Source organism: Ahaetulla prasina, chromosome 2 (genome assembly GCF_028640845.1).
Source record: "Ahaetulla prasina isolate Xishuangbanna chromosome 2, ASM2864084v1, whole genome shotgun sequence".
NCBI lineage: Eukaryota > Metazoa > Chordata > Lepidosauria > Squamata > Colubridae > Ahaetulla > Ahaetulla prasina.
In genome coordinates this window covers 92,960,684-92,977,195 of record NC_080540.1, presented here as the reverse complement: position 1 = coordinate 92,977,195, position 16,512 = coordinate 92,960,684, and the positions used below count along the sequence as shown (strand labels likewise).

The window sequence follows — 16,512 nt, the reverse complement described above, 5'->3', positions numbered from 1 at the left end:
GACCAATGAGCCTCAAACATGGAATTTGGAATTTAACTCCACTGAAAACACCTTGTAGCAATTAGCCATATCTGAACAACTTGCTGAGTTTCTTCATTTTGAAGAAATGTTGGTTGTAAAATCCCCTGTTATTTCCTTGGCTATGAAGGATGTTTCACTGTTTTAAGCTTACGATGGCCATACACTGCAGTTTTCAAATGGTAGCTGCCTTAAAATGGCAGGACCATACTATGCATTGTCACTCAGAAGAGTCTCAATGGATGCTTGAAAAATAAGGTCCTTAGGATTCCCTGCAGCATTGGAAGCAGAGTCCACCCATGCCTAACCAAAATAGTCCTATTTCCTCTGAAATCTGTACCATGAGATGTCCCATCAGGCAAAGCTTCTTCCTGTGGAGTCCTTGGTGCTCTTTGAGCTTGGTTGTTTGCTTTCAGACATTTCATTGCCTCACTAAGTAACATCATCAGTGTTACATCCCTTACTCACTAGCAATAGCAATAGCACTTAGCCTTATATACCGCTTTACAGTGCTTTACAGCCCTCTTTAAGCGGTTGACAGAGTCAGCATATTGCCCCCAACAATTTGGGTCCTCATTTTACCCTCTTCAGAAGGATGAAAGGCTCAGTCAATCTTGAGTCTGGTGAGATTTGAGCTGCCAAATTGCAGTCAGCCAGCACTCAGCAGAAGTAACCTGCAGTACTGCACTCTAACCACTGCGCCACCATGGCTCATACCTATTTGCTTTAAATTAAACATAAATATTTAATGGTATTTTTGAATTTACTATAAATCCAAAAGGACATTAAACCAGTCTTATTAGTTGATTTGTGTGATCTGTGTAGGTTAAAATTGGATTATTTTTAAAAGTGAGCATGCGTTAAACTATTATTATCGCTAGTATTATTCTAGCATCAAGTTTATATATTATGGTATTATGGTTTGGATCTTTTGTGCATCATCCAGTCACTGCTATGAGATGGGCAGTTATGTAAATTGCTTAAAGAAATACATAAATCAAATTATACCAGCCATGGATAAATGTAGATTTACTTCTACATTTGTGGAGTTGTCTATGGTTGTTATAGTAGTAGTAGTAGTAGTAATAATAATAATAATAATAATAATAATAATAATAATAAGAAGAAGAAGAAGAAGAAGAAGAAGAAGAAGAAGAAGAAGAAGAAGAAGAAGAAGAAGAAGAAGAAGAAGAAGAAGAAGAAGAAGAAGTAGTAGTAGTAGTAGTAGTAGTAGTACACTACAAAGCCCAGAATAAATAGTGCTTGAGTTTGCGGAAGAACCAAATATATCTGCACTTTCTCATTTTGTCATTCAATGGCATTGGCATAGTATAGTGCAAAGACTGTTATGTTGTACATTATTGGCCAATAAAATGATTGTGTATTACTTCATTTGTATCAATCTCAGATATTATCTCTCAAATACAAAGCCAAGCATCGGAATGTCAGTTTGTCTTTCAGACTTACTCGTCTTCCTGTTTAACCCTCCTCCCATTGGAATCAGAATTGGTTTAGCTTGGACATCAATCAGTGGGAGATTAAAAACCATCATGTGCCTTCCCTGGAGCTTAGCCATTTGTCATCTTCTTCCAAAGACATTTAAGAAAGGACAGTTGGATCAAAGCAGTGACTTACTATAGACATGGAAAATTCAAAACATCCCTGGATTTAAATGCCTTTCAAACGGTTGGGAGAGTGGTGAGAGAGACTACATAGATTTCTTTTTATAAAATTATGCTCAATTGAAGAGCAAATGTCTTCCGAACAATCGTTTCTACATACATTCCTTGAGAAGAAGGACATTTCAGGAAGGTACGATAGAATGTTTCCTTGCAGGGAAGAGCTCTTATACACTTATTGAAAAATAAACAATGCAGTCATTCAGTGTGCCACTGGAAAGTTGTGTTGGCAAACTTATGAGTTACCCATTTCTCACCATGATTCACCAAGTAATAGAATGTTCCTATGTAGATCATTGAATCAATTAAAGTGATTAATAATTTGTGCAAACTGTCCACAACATTTCTTTCTTTCTCTCTCTCCCTTTTTCTTTCTTTTTCTTTCTTTTTCTTTTCTTTCTTTGTTTCTTTTTCTTTCTTTCTCTTTCCTTCCTTTTCTTTTCTTTTCTTAATTCATATGAAACATACATACATACTGTATGTCATTTTGATAATTAGATTTCTACAGTATTGACAATGGATAATTTACACTCTAATGTTTAGACAACTTAGAGACCATTGATGATTTTAAAAGATAGAAAAGTTATATCAGTATAAATAATGATTTAAAGTGTTGATGTTAAAGAGCATAAGATTATTTAGCTTTTTCATTCAGAATTGACTATAACATTTTAAAAAAAACCCTCTTGAATGCATCAAAATATTTGCTGTACAATGAAGTTTTCTTTCTTACACTGATTACTTAGTAATAATGTCTTCCCTGTATTATTACTTAAAAAACTACCCGCAAATTTGAGCCATTTAAATAACCCCTTTTGATGCTTGGAGATTCTAACAGAGTTTTTTTTTGTATTACAACGTACTGCAAGATGAATTTGGTACAAATCATCACTACAAATAATACTTATTTATTTAATAGTAATTCCAAACTGTCCCAATCTTAATATATATTACTATTATTATGATTGGTTGTATACAATCAGCCAGATGTTTAGACTGTACTTGGCATTTTGATCTGGGAACTGGGACAAGCAGATGTTATTGTTTTATGGTATTAAAGATGTCACAGGATGTAAGCTATTCCAAGTGAAGCTACATTTTGTAATTGATGGTGGCAATTTTGTCAATGCCGATGGTGTTCCAGTGGTGCCCCAGTTGTTTTGGGATTGTATCCAAAGCATCTATTACTATTGTTACTATCTTTGCTTTCTTTTGCCACAGTGCTCCACTATTATTATCGTTGTTGTTAGCTCACAATGCCTATATAAATTGAGTCACTTTCAACCAATTTGGCTTGGCTAGAGAAGTAACATTAAGTTAAGTGAATATATCCTATCTCAAACCATCTATCAAGTCTACTGATTGACAGGAGTTTAACATAGAAGTTGTTGATTGTACTAAATCATGATCTATTTAACCGGGGTTTACTAAATAAAATGTAATCAGTTGTGGTTACATACCTTGTTAAGCCAAAGCTAACCAAACAAAAAAAGTTTAGAATACTTTCAAAATATAGTACACCTGTTCTACATCCAATTAAGTATCTGCTTTCAATTCTATAGTGATTTATCTTGTTTACTTCATGGTCATCAGCAAGAGACCTCATTTATTAACTTGAAAGAATATCTGAATACGTTTTCTGTCTTCATACAAACGGGTACATGATTTGGACCTGTATATATTGTGCTGAGTGGTGTAGCAGTTTTTGCTATGGATTTGACTACCAATGGCATGCAGTTTGCAGGAGCTAAATATAGCTAAGTAGAATCTAGGACTGTTTTTGCTTGTTGTAAGTTGCATAGTGTTAAGTTCGGGAAGTAACGAGGCTGGAGACCAGGGTAGTGACAACAGCTCTTTAATATATGGTGAACCCAGCGACCAGGCTGGGGAAAAACCTCTCCTTATATACAGTTCTACCGGCGGCTTTAACCAATCAGCAACGTGCTTGTTTCCCGCCAAAACCATTTAAAGATACATTACACTCCTTCCCCCTAGAAAACACTTTACCCATATTTACATGATATTTACATATTATTTTTCAACGTAATCACGCAAATAGACTGGGCGTCTCCTGACTCTTTCGGACCTGCGCAGTACATTCCCTGGGAGTGGGTCGAGCTGACCGGAGGGGCTGTTTGCTCCTCTCAGCTCCTTCTCTAGGCCATCCGGCCCTGGATTATTAGCAGAGTCGTCCCTGCTGTTTTCTACTGGAACCTGTGGGCGTCGCTGGACCTCCGGAATTTCAGCTAAGTCCTGCGAGTTCTCCGGGTTTGAGTCAGCTGTGGAATCAAACATTGTGTAGTCAGGGCCCGTTTCTATTAATTCAGATTGTTCGGCTATGCGTTTTCGTATTTGGTCTATGTGGCGCCTCCATACTCGGCCGTCCCTTAACTCTACTAAGTATGATTTGGGACCTGTTCTGTTTAGGATTTGTCCTGCTATCCAGGTTGGGCCTTCACCATAGTTGTGTGCCCACACTCGGTCGCCTATGTCCATTTCTCTTGTTTTTCCTATTTCCCCCTTGTAACCCTCCGGCGTATAGTTTGGATGTAGACGGTCTAGGGGGCACCTGAGCTTTCGGCCCATTAACAATTCGGCTGGGCTTCTGCCGGTTGTGACACAGGGGGTTCTGTGTTGGACTGCCAGGAAAACATCGATTTTTGTTTGCCAGTCGCCTGGCTTAAGTCTGGACAATGCCTCTTTAGCGCTCCGGCCGGAACGCTCTGCAAGGCCATTCGTCGCAGGGTGGAAAGGCGCCGAGAGGGCATGTCGGATGCCCTCCTCTGCCAAGTACTCTTCAAATTGGGTTGCCGTGAATTGCGGACCGTTATCGGACACTAGCGTGTCGGGCAACCCATGGGTTACAAATAGGTGCCTTAGGACTGAGATCACGGCCTCGGCTGTCATGGATCTCATGAGAATGATTTCCAGCCATTTGGAGTAGGCGTCTACTACGACCAGGAAGGTTTGGCCGTGGAAGGGGCCGGCAAAATCAATGTGTATTCTAGACCAGGGGCCCTGGGGTTTCTCCCATTCCCGAACCGGGGCCGTTGGGGGTAGCGGTCTGGACTCCTGGCAGGCCTGGCATTTCCCTACCCTTTCAGCAATTTCTGAGTCCATTAAGGGCCACCACACATAGCTTCTCGCTAAACCCTTCATCCTAACGATCCCTGGGTGACCCTCGTGGAGGAGGTCCAACACCCTTTTCCTCAATTTTTCTGGGATCACCACTCTATCCCCCCATAGCAGGCACCCCCCTTGAGCCGACAGTTCCCCACGTTTTTTTACAAATTCTTTAAAACGCTCGCCCGGCGCAGCGGGCCACCCTCTTTGTACCCAACCGAGTACAGTTCTCAAAGTAATGTCCCGGTATGATGCCCGAGCCACCTCCTTAGATGTGACTGGGCCAGAGTCCAGAGAGTCAATTAACAGTATGGGCGTCCCCGGAGTGGGGTCTTCGATCGCTCCTGGTAGTGGGCATCTGCTTAATGCGTCCGCATGCCCCAACTCTTTTCCCGGCCGATGCTGCAGTTTGTAGGAATAGGCGGCTAAGAAGATAGTCCATCGGGTCAATCGTGGCGACAGTGCCACAGGCGTTGGGCGGTCGCCAGCCAGTATCCCTAACAGTGGTCTATGGTCTGTCACAATTTCAAAGTCTCTACCAAAAACGTACTCGTGAAACTTTTTTACCCCTGACACAATAGCTAGCGCTTCCTTATCCAACTGGCTATAGTTCCTCTCTGTCGAGGACATCGTTCTAGAGTAGAAGGCTATTGGGGCTTCTGTGCCATTTGGAAACCTGTGGCTGAGCACAGCCCCCACCCCGTAAGGGGAAGCATCGCAGACTAATACCAATGGCAATGAGCTATGATACTGAACCAGTAAGCTATCGCTCGAGAGTAGGTTTTTTACTGCTTCGAAAGCCCTAGCTTCCGACTTTCCCCAAGACCAAGCAGTATTCTTTCCCAGTAACTTATGTAGCGGCTCGGCAACGGTTGCCTTATTTTTTAAAAAGACCGCGTAAAAATTCACTAGACCCAGGAATGCCTGTAGCTCTGTTTTGTTTTTGGGCGCTGGAGCCTTTCGTATTGCCCTGACCTTGCTTTCAGTGGGGTGAATTCCCTCCTTGTCTATTCTGTAGCCCAAGAACTCGACGGATTCTACCCCTATCTGGCATTTGTTCACTTTAACCTTTAGACCGGCTGACCGGAAAATGCCCAGAACTTTTCTCAAACGCTCCCCCAATTCTTCTAAATTTTCGGCTGATATCAATACATCATCGAAATAGGGGACTACCCCCGGGAGCCCTTGCAGAAGTCGCTCCATTAAATTCTGGAATAGACCAGGTGCCACACTCACCCCAAACTGTAACCGGGTACACTTGAAAGCACCTCTGTGAGTCACAATCGTCTGGGCTTCGGCTGGGGTGGCCTCACGGGTAGTTGTTGATAGGCTTGAGCCAAATCTAACTTGGCAAAGACGTGTCCTTGCCCCAGCGAGTGCAGCAAGTGTTGTACCACGGGGACCGGGTAAGCGCTTTTCTGCAAGGCTTTGTTTAACGTCGCCTTGTAGTCAGCGCAGATTCTAACTGACCCATCTGGTTTTACTGGGGTGACGATTGGCGTCTCCCACTTTGCGTGATCGACTGGCACCAGAATCCCCTGACTGATGAGCTTGTCTATCTCCTTGTCAATCTTAGGTTTAAGGGCAAAAGGGACTCTCCTTGCCTTTAACCTAATGGGGGCTACCTGGGGGTCTAAATTGAAGGAAATAGGGGTCCCCTTGTACTTGCCCAGGCAGTCCTTGAAGACATCTTCGAACTCGTTCATGAGTGTGTCTTTTAGGTTAAAGTCACTTCTGTAGATGCCAGTCACTCCCATGCCCAATGCATGGAACCAGTCTAGTCCCAACAGACTTGGCAGTGTCCCTTCGACTATCGTGATGGGCAGGGTCTTCTTGTGTGGTCCGTACTCGACGCGGACGGAGGTGGTCCCTCGAACAGGGATGCGATTCCCTTGGTAGTCGTGCACTCGTAGCCGTTGTGTTTGCAGTTTGCGTTTGGCGATTCTCGGCAAAGCTTTTGCAAAAGTGTCCCAGGACATGATTGTGATCGCTGACCCGGTGTCCACTTCTAGTCGGCACGGCACTCCTTCGATTTTCGGTTTAGTGAAAATTTTCTTCTCGACGCGGGTTGCTGCACGGCCTATGATCACGGTCGTTCGATTTGAGTTCGCGCCCTTTTTGTTTTGACCAATCGCGGGTCGCCTTGCCGATCCCGCGCTCTGATTGGTTGGTTTGAATTTTCGGCGGGAAGGTTGGGGTGCTCGACAGACTTGAGCCAGGTGCCCCTTCTTCTCGCACCGCCGACATGTAGCGTCCTTGAACTTGCATCATTGACCCTGGTGTTGCCCTCCGCAACTTCCGCATTCATCCCGGTCTTCTTTGCCCCTTCTCTCGGTGAGGCAAACTCCTTCCTCATCCTCGCCGTCTGATTCGGGCTGGATTTCTTCATTATGGACCGGGGTTGATTTCGCGCTTGTGCTCGCCGTTGGCGAGAGTGGCTTTTGCAGGGTTTCCGCCGCTTGGGTGGACATCTCATGAGCTCTGGCTTCGTCCAGAGCGTTTGCCAGCGTTAGATTGCTTTTTGATAGCAGCCGCCTCCGCAAACGCATGTCTCTGACCCCACGGATGAGTTGCTCTAACAGTTCCTCATCCAAGTCTCGGTACCCACAGTCCTTGGAGGCTTTTCGCAGGGCGGCCATGTAATCGCTGATGGATTCGCCCTCTTGCTGTCTGCGCTCCCCAAATTCAAAACGCCGTACGTATTTGGACGGTGTTGGCGCGAAATGGTTCTTCAATAGATTTTGCAGAGTTTGCCACGGTACCGATTGTACCGGCGTTGGCTCTGCCAGGGCTTCCGCAATGTCGATGACCTCAGGACCGCAGTGGCTCAGGAAATATGCCCTTTTGCGGTTGTCTGGAACTCCTTGCAGTTCGTTTGCTTCTAGGAAGCTTTCGAAACGGGTCATGTACGTTCCCCATTTCTCCCTGGCTGGGTCAAACGGTGCGGGCGGAGTGTAGCTGGCCATCTCCGCGTTTCTGCCCTGAGTTTGCTGGGTTCGGTTCTCCGTGCGTTCAGCTCGTTCCTGGTGCTCTTAGCCTCGAGATCCCACCTTCGTCGCCAGTGTTAAGTTCGGGAAGTAACGAGGCTGGAGACCAGGGTAGTGACAACAGCTCTTTAATATATGGTGAACCCAGCAACCAGGCTGGGGAAAAACCTCTCCTTATATACAGTTCTACCGGCGGCTTTAACCAATCAGCAACGTGCTTGTTTCCCGCCAAAACCATTTAAAGATACATTACACATAGCTTATGCAGGACTGCAAAAATTCAAACTATAATAGGTCTTATAGCTAACAGAAAACACAGTTAACTTAAGAATTAGCCCACATATACTCTCTCCTAGGTTTTACAGCATGTAATTTCATTAATCTTTGTTATGTTAGGTAACGACAGATTGACAATTTAGGAATGGAGGTGTCATACAGATATTAAAATATCTGTATTAGTTAAAACAGGATATTTTGGGGTTGGTTAAACACTCTCTGTATGTTATACTGGCAAGAGTTTGAACAGAACATAATGCTAGGTTAGAAGTAAAGGAAGTTTATTCAGTTGTGAAATTAATCTTCTGCGACTTCCTTATTATTGTTGTAAAATCAATTCAAATAATTTTTTTAAAATCTGAAATATATTTTAATCTGAAACAAATATTACTCTGTTTATGAAAAAGGAACAGTTTTCATTTATACAAAGCAAATTAACTTTTAAAGGTAGAAGTCAAATTATCAGTAGAATTTTGGAGGAAGATATTAAAGGTTGTACTACCTTCCTATTTTGTTTTGTTTACATCAAAAATTTCTACAGATGATAGATTGAGCAAATGCCAAACAACTGGGCTAAGCTTTGCATATCTTTCAGTTTGGTACCCAAGGCTACTTAAAGCTGTTTGTACTGGTATATCTAAGGAAAGGGTCACCAACCCCTTGTCCATGGACCAGCACTCATCCACGGCATGCCAGCAACTGGTGCACGCAAACAAGTGAAGCCCCATCTGTGGGATGCAGGCAGCATGTGAAACCATGCCTGTCATGCCCCCATTGGAGCCTGAATCTGCGGAGGAGAATGAGCCGGGGCTGGAGCCGATGGAGATTGAGGGGTTCAGCTTTGTTGACTTCATAGTAATGTGGAGAGGAGCAGGCCAAGGCAGCCCAGGGTCCCTCAGGACTGGGATGGCAGGGAGGTCCCAGTCCTGTTAGCAGGGAAGAATGGGAGGGAAGATGAGTGCAAGCAGTGCAAATGAGGAGCAACGGAAGTCAGGGGATGAGCAAGGACCGCCCCACTCCTGAGAGAGAATGGGAAGGCAGGAACAGCACAGGCTGACCTGACAACTCAGGAAGAGAGCGCCCCACCCCTCTTCACAAGCCACACCTGGAGACTGAGATTTAAGGAAAAGCTGTGGGGAAGGGTGTTTGTCAGGAACCAACACTGAATTTGTAGAATTTTGTATGTGCCGTTCAAGACATTTGGAGTTTGCAGGACTGCTTGCTTCTTCCTTGCCTTGTGTACTCGGAATCTTGTTCCTTGCTTTTTGGGCTCATTGTTTGTTCCTTGGTTGGTAGACTCATTTCCCTGTTCCTTTGCTTTGCTGGACTGCGCGCAGCCAGAGGCTGCCATGTGTGTGTGCATGCGCTTTGCTCTGGGACTTGCCAAGAACATGGGAGCATTTGGGGAATTTTGGAGTATTAAAGGGGAGTTTGAACTCTTAGCTGGCTGTGTGGCCTTTGTGCCTTGTCCTGGGTCATCACAACGTTCCCTCCGATCTGCAGAAAAACCTTTGACCACAGAACCAGTCCCTGATACCCAAAAAGTTGGGGGCCACTGATCTAGGGCACAAGTGAATAGCTATAAATATATTATTATTATTATTATTATTATTATTATTATTATTATTATTATTATTATTATTATTATTATTATTATTATTATTATTATTTATTTGATTTTTATACCGCCCTTCTCCCGAAGGACTCAGGGCGGTGTACAGGCAACAATAAAATACAGACACTACAGTATACAATTTAAAATGCAAGTTAAAAAACTTATTATAATTAGCCTAGAACTTTAAAAATTTATAAAAACCAAAACCCCATTTAAAATTAGTAAAAAATTTAAAATCGATAAAATTTATGTAATTTAAAATTTAAAATTTAAAATTTAAGCCAGCCCCGCGCGAATGAAAAGATGTGTCTTCAGTTCGCGGCGGAAGGTCTGAAGGTCAGGTATTTGGCGTAAGCCCGGGGGAAGTTCGTTCCAAAGTGTGGGAGCCCCCACAGAGAAGGACTTCAATATGACAATTGTTGTTATATATATTCTTTTAAATAATTTTGTAAACTAGCTAAAGGGATTAGTTTCCATAAAGTACTAAATAAAGGTTCACAAAAAGACTTCCATCATAATCTAGTACAGCAATCTCAAAAAGTTTTTTATATTTATCTGTAAATGGGAATATATAGCCATCAAAGTCTTGCACAGTATGCGTTGTGATTGCAGCATATTTCATTTCTTTTATAGATGCAGAACCCTTCCCAAATGATTGGATCTGCCTATGAAGCAGCTCCTGTGTTCATAAAGGTAAGAGATATAATCTCAGTGTTAAGTTAGATTCAAAAATCTCCCTGTGGTATGTGCAGACACCATTGCTACTTAGATGGAAATGTTCTTATTTTCCTTTCCATCTGTCACTACTTGAAAACAGGCTCCAGTAGGCCTTCTGTAATAGGCCTTCTGTATCTGGACTGCAAGCATCCACACAATCACCTAAGAAGCAGAAAATATGTGCAGAAAACTCAACTCTTGGCCTTCGCCTCTAGTGGTCTTCTAGGTTTTTGCAGCCCAAATATAATAAATCTAATAATCAGACATGTTCATCTTTGAAGTAAAAGGCACAGTTGAGTGTTAAAAAATATTTATTTATTTATTTATTTATTTTTTATTTATTAAATTTTATACGCCCTTCTCCCGAAGGACTCAGGGCGGTGTACAGGCAACAATAAAATACAGACACTACAGTATACAATTTAAAATGCAAGTTAAAAAACTTATTATAATTAGCCTAGAACTTTAAAAATTTATAAAAACCAAAACCCCATTTAAAATTAGTAAAAAAATTAAAAACGAAAAAATTTAAGTAATCTAAAATTTAAAATTCAAAATTTAAGCCAGCCCGAATGAAAAGATGTGTCTTCAGTTCGCGGCGGAAGGTCTGAAGGTCAGGTATTTGGCGTAAGCCCGGGGGAAGTTCGTTCCAAAGTGTGGGAGCCCCCACAGAGAAGGACTTCAATATGACAATTGTTGTTATATATATTCTTTTAAATAATTTTGTAAACTAGCTAAAGGGATTAGTTTCCATAAAGTACTAAATAAAGGTTCACAAAAAGACTTCCATCATAATCTAGTACAGCAATCTCAAAAAGTTTTTTATATTTATCTGTAAATGGGAATATATAGCCATCAAAGTCTTGCACAGTATGCGTTGTGATTGCAGCATATTTCATTTCTTTTATAGATGCAGAACCCTTCCCAAATGATTGGATCTGCCTATGAAGCAGCTCCTGTGTTCATAAAGGTAAGAGATATAATCTCAGTGTTAAGTTAGATTCAAAAATCTCCCTGTGGTATGTGCAGACACCATTGCTACTTAGATGGAAATGTTCTTATTTTCCTTTCCATCTGTCACTACTTGAAAACAGGCTCCAGTAGGCCTTCTGTAATAGGCCTTCTGTATCTGGACTGCAAGCATCCACACAATCACCTAAGAAGCAGAAAATATGTGCAGAAAACTCAACTCTTGGCCTTCGCCTCTAGTGGTCTTCTAGGTTTTTGCAGCCCAAATATAATAAATCTAATAATCAGACATGTTCATCTTTGAAGTAAAAGGCACAGTTGAGTGTTAAAAAATATTTATTTATTTATTTATTTATTTTTTATTTATTTTATTAAATTTTTATACCGCCCTTCTCCCGAAGGACTCAGGGCGGTGTACAGCCAGAATAAAATACAGAATATATACAATTAAAAGAAATTAAGATAAACTATTACTAGACGGCCGGTAATTTAAAAGATTTAAAAATTTAAAATATTACTAAAACCCCAATTTAAAATCCACTATTTATGCCAGTCCTGCTTGAATGAATAAATATGTTTTTAGCTCACGACGAAAGGTCCGAAGATCAGGCACTTGACGTAAGCCAGGGGGGAGTTCGTTCCAGAGTGTCGGTGCTCCCACAGAGAAGGCCCTACTCCTGGGGCCGCCAGCCGACATTGTTTGGTGGACGGCACCCTGAGAAGGCCCTCTCTGTGAGAGCGTACGGGTCGATGGGAGGCATAAGGTAACAGCAGGCGGTCTCCTAAGTACCCGGGTCCTAAGCCATGGAGCGCTTTAAAGGTGGTAACCAGGAACTTGAAGCGCACCCGAAAGACTACAGGAAGCCATTTCCATTCAAGTCAGTATTGACTCCTGGCAACTGGCTGGACAAGTCCCTACAGTGTTCTTCGCAAGATTTTTTGGAAGTGGTTTGCCATTGTGTGCCTCCTAGGGCTGAGAGTGTGTGTCACCCAAAGGCCACCTGTTCTGACCTAGGCTTCCTGAGAAAGCATATATCACAATCTTAGTCCCAACAACCTCTTTTATTGAGAAAGTATGAATTATGTTCATTCACAGCCCGTGATGATTCACAAACAGTCTGTGAAGATTCCGACAGATGTCTGCTCGAGTTGACACAATCTTTTAAAGTAATGTTGATAAGCACCCACCTTTATCTCCCTTTAAACGCTGCCAGAGACCTAATTGTCAATTAGTTTTGCAGGGCCAAACGGAGCACAGAGTCAAACGGACTTCTCAGAGCTTGAATTGACTATATGAACTAATTGCTTCCGGCAAAGGCTCACGTCTGTTTGCTCCTCTTTTATGTCTTATGGGGGGGGTCAACCCCCTCCAAGCCTTACTCCCGAGTCACCTTTTTCCCCCCCTTAATTGTTCCTGCCTTCTGGCAGCTCTGCACAGGCTCACACTGTTCTTCTGCCTTGCTGATGTCAGATTCTGGAGGTAGCACATAACTACCAGATGGCCCTGGCCCTCTCTGCCTTTGATGCAGAGCCCTCATCTGAGCCTTCCCCAGACTCCAGGACTGGCCCATGTTCCTCCCCAACCTCCTCACTGCCCAAATCTGCTGCCAGCTCTGCTAGCCGCTGGTGGGCCACACCACCACCCAGCTGGCTTTGTGTCCAATATGGAATAGAACTCACAGCCCCCAGTTTTTGGCTTCCTACTTTAATCACTGGAGAGGAAAATCCTTTTGGGTATTAGCATAATTCCAAAATCATTGCTTGCTAAGGATTATGGGAGTGTGAAACAGTATGATGAAGTGATAAAGTATTAGAGCTAGAATGGGAACACTGAGATTCTTGTCTACCCTCAACCATGGAAGCTCACATTGACTTTGGGCTTGTCATCCTCTCTCAACCCACTCCACCCTTAGGGGAGGAATGGAGGAAGAAATTCTATGTAGACTACTCTCAGCACATTTCCTTTTCTTAGAAGAAACGTAAGATATGAATCTGACTATAAATATAGGATAGACCAAGAAATTCAAGTTTGTGGGAAACTGTTGTAATTGCTCACTTGGAAACAAGAGAGTTGGTATTCAGGAGTTTGTTCTATGCATAGCACCTTTAACTGTATAAATTTAATGTTATGTTTTTGGTCATCTTTCAGAGCCCACAAAATATTACAGCTACTAAAGGCCAATTGGTGGTGTTTGAGTGTCGAATAAGAGCCTCCGCCCCTCTTCAGGTTCGCTGGTACAGAGAGTGCAACCAAATCATAGATTCTGCAGACTTCCGCATATTAAGAAAAAGTAGGCATTTTTGTTCTTTAAAAGCCTTCCAACAGTGGGACAACTTCTGTTTTACAAACTGTAATCTATCAAATGTAATTCAGAAGGAAGGAAAAAGAAGATATACCTGTTTGAATTGTAAGAACCTGGTCTTCCTTGTTTGACCCCAATACAGTACAGATGAGGGAAGGGCTTGGGGAGTATCGGAATGGGGCAATTCACCACAGCCAACGCACCATGGCCAACTGGCCACAGGACAATTCACTGCAGGACAATTCAACAATTCAATTTAATTATTTAAAATAGTTTTTAAAATTATTCTAATTTTTGTCATTCATATTTCATTTTGTCCCTCCTTTGGCATCCTTTCTTTAATGATTCTGTGCCACTATTTCTTTGATATTAGTGTAACTCTGGTCCCATGGCAAGTTGTCTTGTGGTGAGTGGGCTGCAGTGAGTTGGCCGTGGCGAGTTGGCTGCAGTGAGTTGGCCATGGTAAGTTGGTTATGGCGAGTTGAAGACCTTCTAAATCTGGATATGGCAACTAAAAGTATGCTGAAGTACAGATGAACCTTCTTGGCCAATATTTTATTTAAGTTGTGAAGGGTTAATTCACCCATTACCCCATGTTGAAACTCTTTCTGAACTGCAGACATTGGTGTGTTTCCTTTTGAGGAACATGAATCATGACTGTGATTGGAGAGATCTGTTCAAAGAGATACTCAAAACACAGCATTCTCCTCCCTGGGAGAGAAATGACATAGAGCATTTGTGCATATTCAAGTTTCTATGATGAGCTGCAGCTGCCAATTTCTACAATATATATTTTTCCTCAAACTAAATTAGCTAATTTGAAGTGGGATGAATTCTTTTTTAAACACATGCACCAACTGCTGTCTAATGACAACTGTGTTGCTGCTGAGCCACATCTTTCCCATGTGTTTTCATCTGTAACATCTAATAAAAGAAACATATAACTGAGTCATGTTCAGCCTTGCCCTGAACTTAAGGTAAGCAGCAGCCAATAAATGGAGGGCAAATAAATATTAAAAGCTATTGTTTGTGTGTGTGAGAGAGAGAGATGTGGGGGGAGGAGGGGGAGAAAGAGAGAATGCTGATATGGAGGAAATGTGGCCTGACAACAGCTAGGCATTCTCCATCCTCACACATAAAGTTAATCTATAATGCAGTTTTGTTTGTTTTTTGGCTTTTTATGATGTGTGCATCACTGATTTGTATATAGCTGCTTTCTTAAAATAGACTGCCAATATGACAGTAAAGCAAAAATAAAGTAACTGAACTGTGGATTAATATTACATGTAAACTTGACCAAGATTTAATTATTCTCTGAAGAACATTAACCAACTTTTGGAATTGGACAGGATTTTCAAGAAAATCAGATAATTCTGCATCATCAAACAGGTTAATTTTCACATGACACAAAGAAAAATAACAATAAAATTATAAGCATATCTTCTGAAAAGTTAATTGATTTAAGCATGGTGTACCCTGGATATTCCAGTATAAAAGTATTAAGAAAAAATTATCCTGGTATAAAGACTAAAAAACAAACAAACCCAGCAATCTTTTGTTGAAAATGTAAATGAGATGAGATAAATGGAATAGGAACCCAGGACTGAATTTGTCCAACAATTAAGTGTTCCAGTTTTTTTCCAATAACACATGCCTTTTGAATTCATCTGTTTTCAGTAAGATATGTAAAGCGGACACAGAGGTAACAGGAAGGGGATTGGCAAAGCAAAGGATTGACCACAGATCAGGCATTAAAATAAAAACAAATGTGTTGTATTAGGTAACATGTAGAACAGATTAAAAACCAATAAGGTGATTAGCATGGAACGCAAAGCTTGTATGACATTCCAGACAGCATTTGTACCGAATCCATACTTCATCTCAAATGTCTCTTAATACGACAGACATTCCACTGAAATTATCCAAAGTTTCCATTCACAGGTGGGGATTCATATCAATAAGGCTACCCTTACTATGTGTTTACTAGGTTTGAGAGTTTCATGTTAACATATATATTTACATATTTTACAGTATTTGTTAGGATCATCTGAAAAAACCCATTTAATTCTTGGAACTCCAAAAACAGAAGTATTGCAATATCCAGACATCTTAGTGCTGCGTTTGCTATGGTGGGCATTACATATAGACCTATTCCTGCCTCATTCTGCCTTTTGTGGGTCTGAAAAATAATAGATTCAATATTTAATTATTGTGGGTCACATAGTAGCTAACCAGATTTATACAAGATGCTCAAAAGCAGACAGAACGGCAAAACCAATTACTGATTCAACTCTAACGTAATAACCTTATTAGTTAATTAGGTCTCATAGTTTCCATTGCACACACTATTAGAAATAAAAAGTCTATTTACATAATTCTTATGATTCAAAGTCCACTATTTGGGCAGGATTGAATTAACCTCAAAGGCTTACCTAAAGTAAAAAATATGAAATACAATATAGCTTCTGCTTCTTCTTTTTTTTAAAGAAAATTAACCACAGAATTGTTCTGAGGCTCATTCTATCCTTTCTGGCTGTTTTATGCTTTATCATAACAGTATTTTCCCCAACTGAGATGAAAAGCAGTTTATAAGTAAACAGCAAAATGGCTGTTCAGAAAAAGGTTCGGTGGCCCTACTGCATGCTGCTATGGGAATCAATGCAGAATTCAGATAAATGGATTTGTAATGTCAATATGTTATTTCAAGATTTAATATGATTTGCAAGGCAGGATGCTCAGAAGCAAATGGGGCAGAATTCTAGCCCCTTTTAATAGTTGCATGTAGGTCTGAAGGGGACAGAATCAATGTCATCACCTGGGCCTTA

General features: G+C 41.5%; 1 protein-coding gene across 5 annotated transcripts in view; it reads left to right on the top strand.

Annotated features, from left to right (window-relative positions):
• MYOT (myotilin) overlaps nucleotides 1-16,512 on the top strand; it is a 62,238-nt gene that overhangs the window by 9,231 nt on the left and 36,495 nt on the right. For 4 of the 5 annotated variants that reach the window (XM_058166715.1, XM_058166712.1, XM_058166711.1 and 1 more), the window contains exons 2-3: nucleotides 10,332-10,391; nucleotides 13,534-13,675. In XM_058166715.1, the coding sequence (XP_058022698.1) occupies nucleotides 10,332-10,391; nucleotides 13,534-13,675 (202 nt within the window). Of the gene's footprint in view, nucleotides 1-10,331; nucleotides 10,392-11,238; nucleotides 11,386-13,533; nucleotides 13,676-16,512 lie in introns of those variants that run through there. The other variant, XM_058166714.1, reaches the window with a different exon arrangement.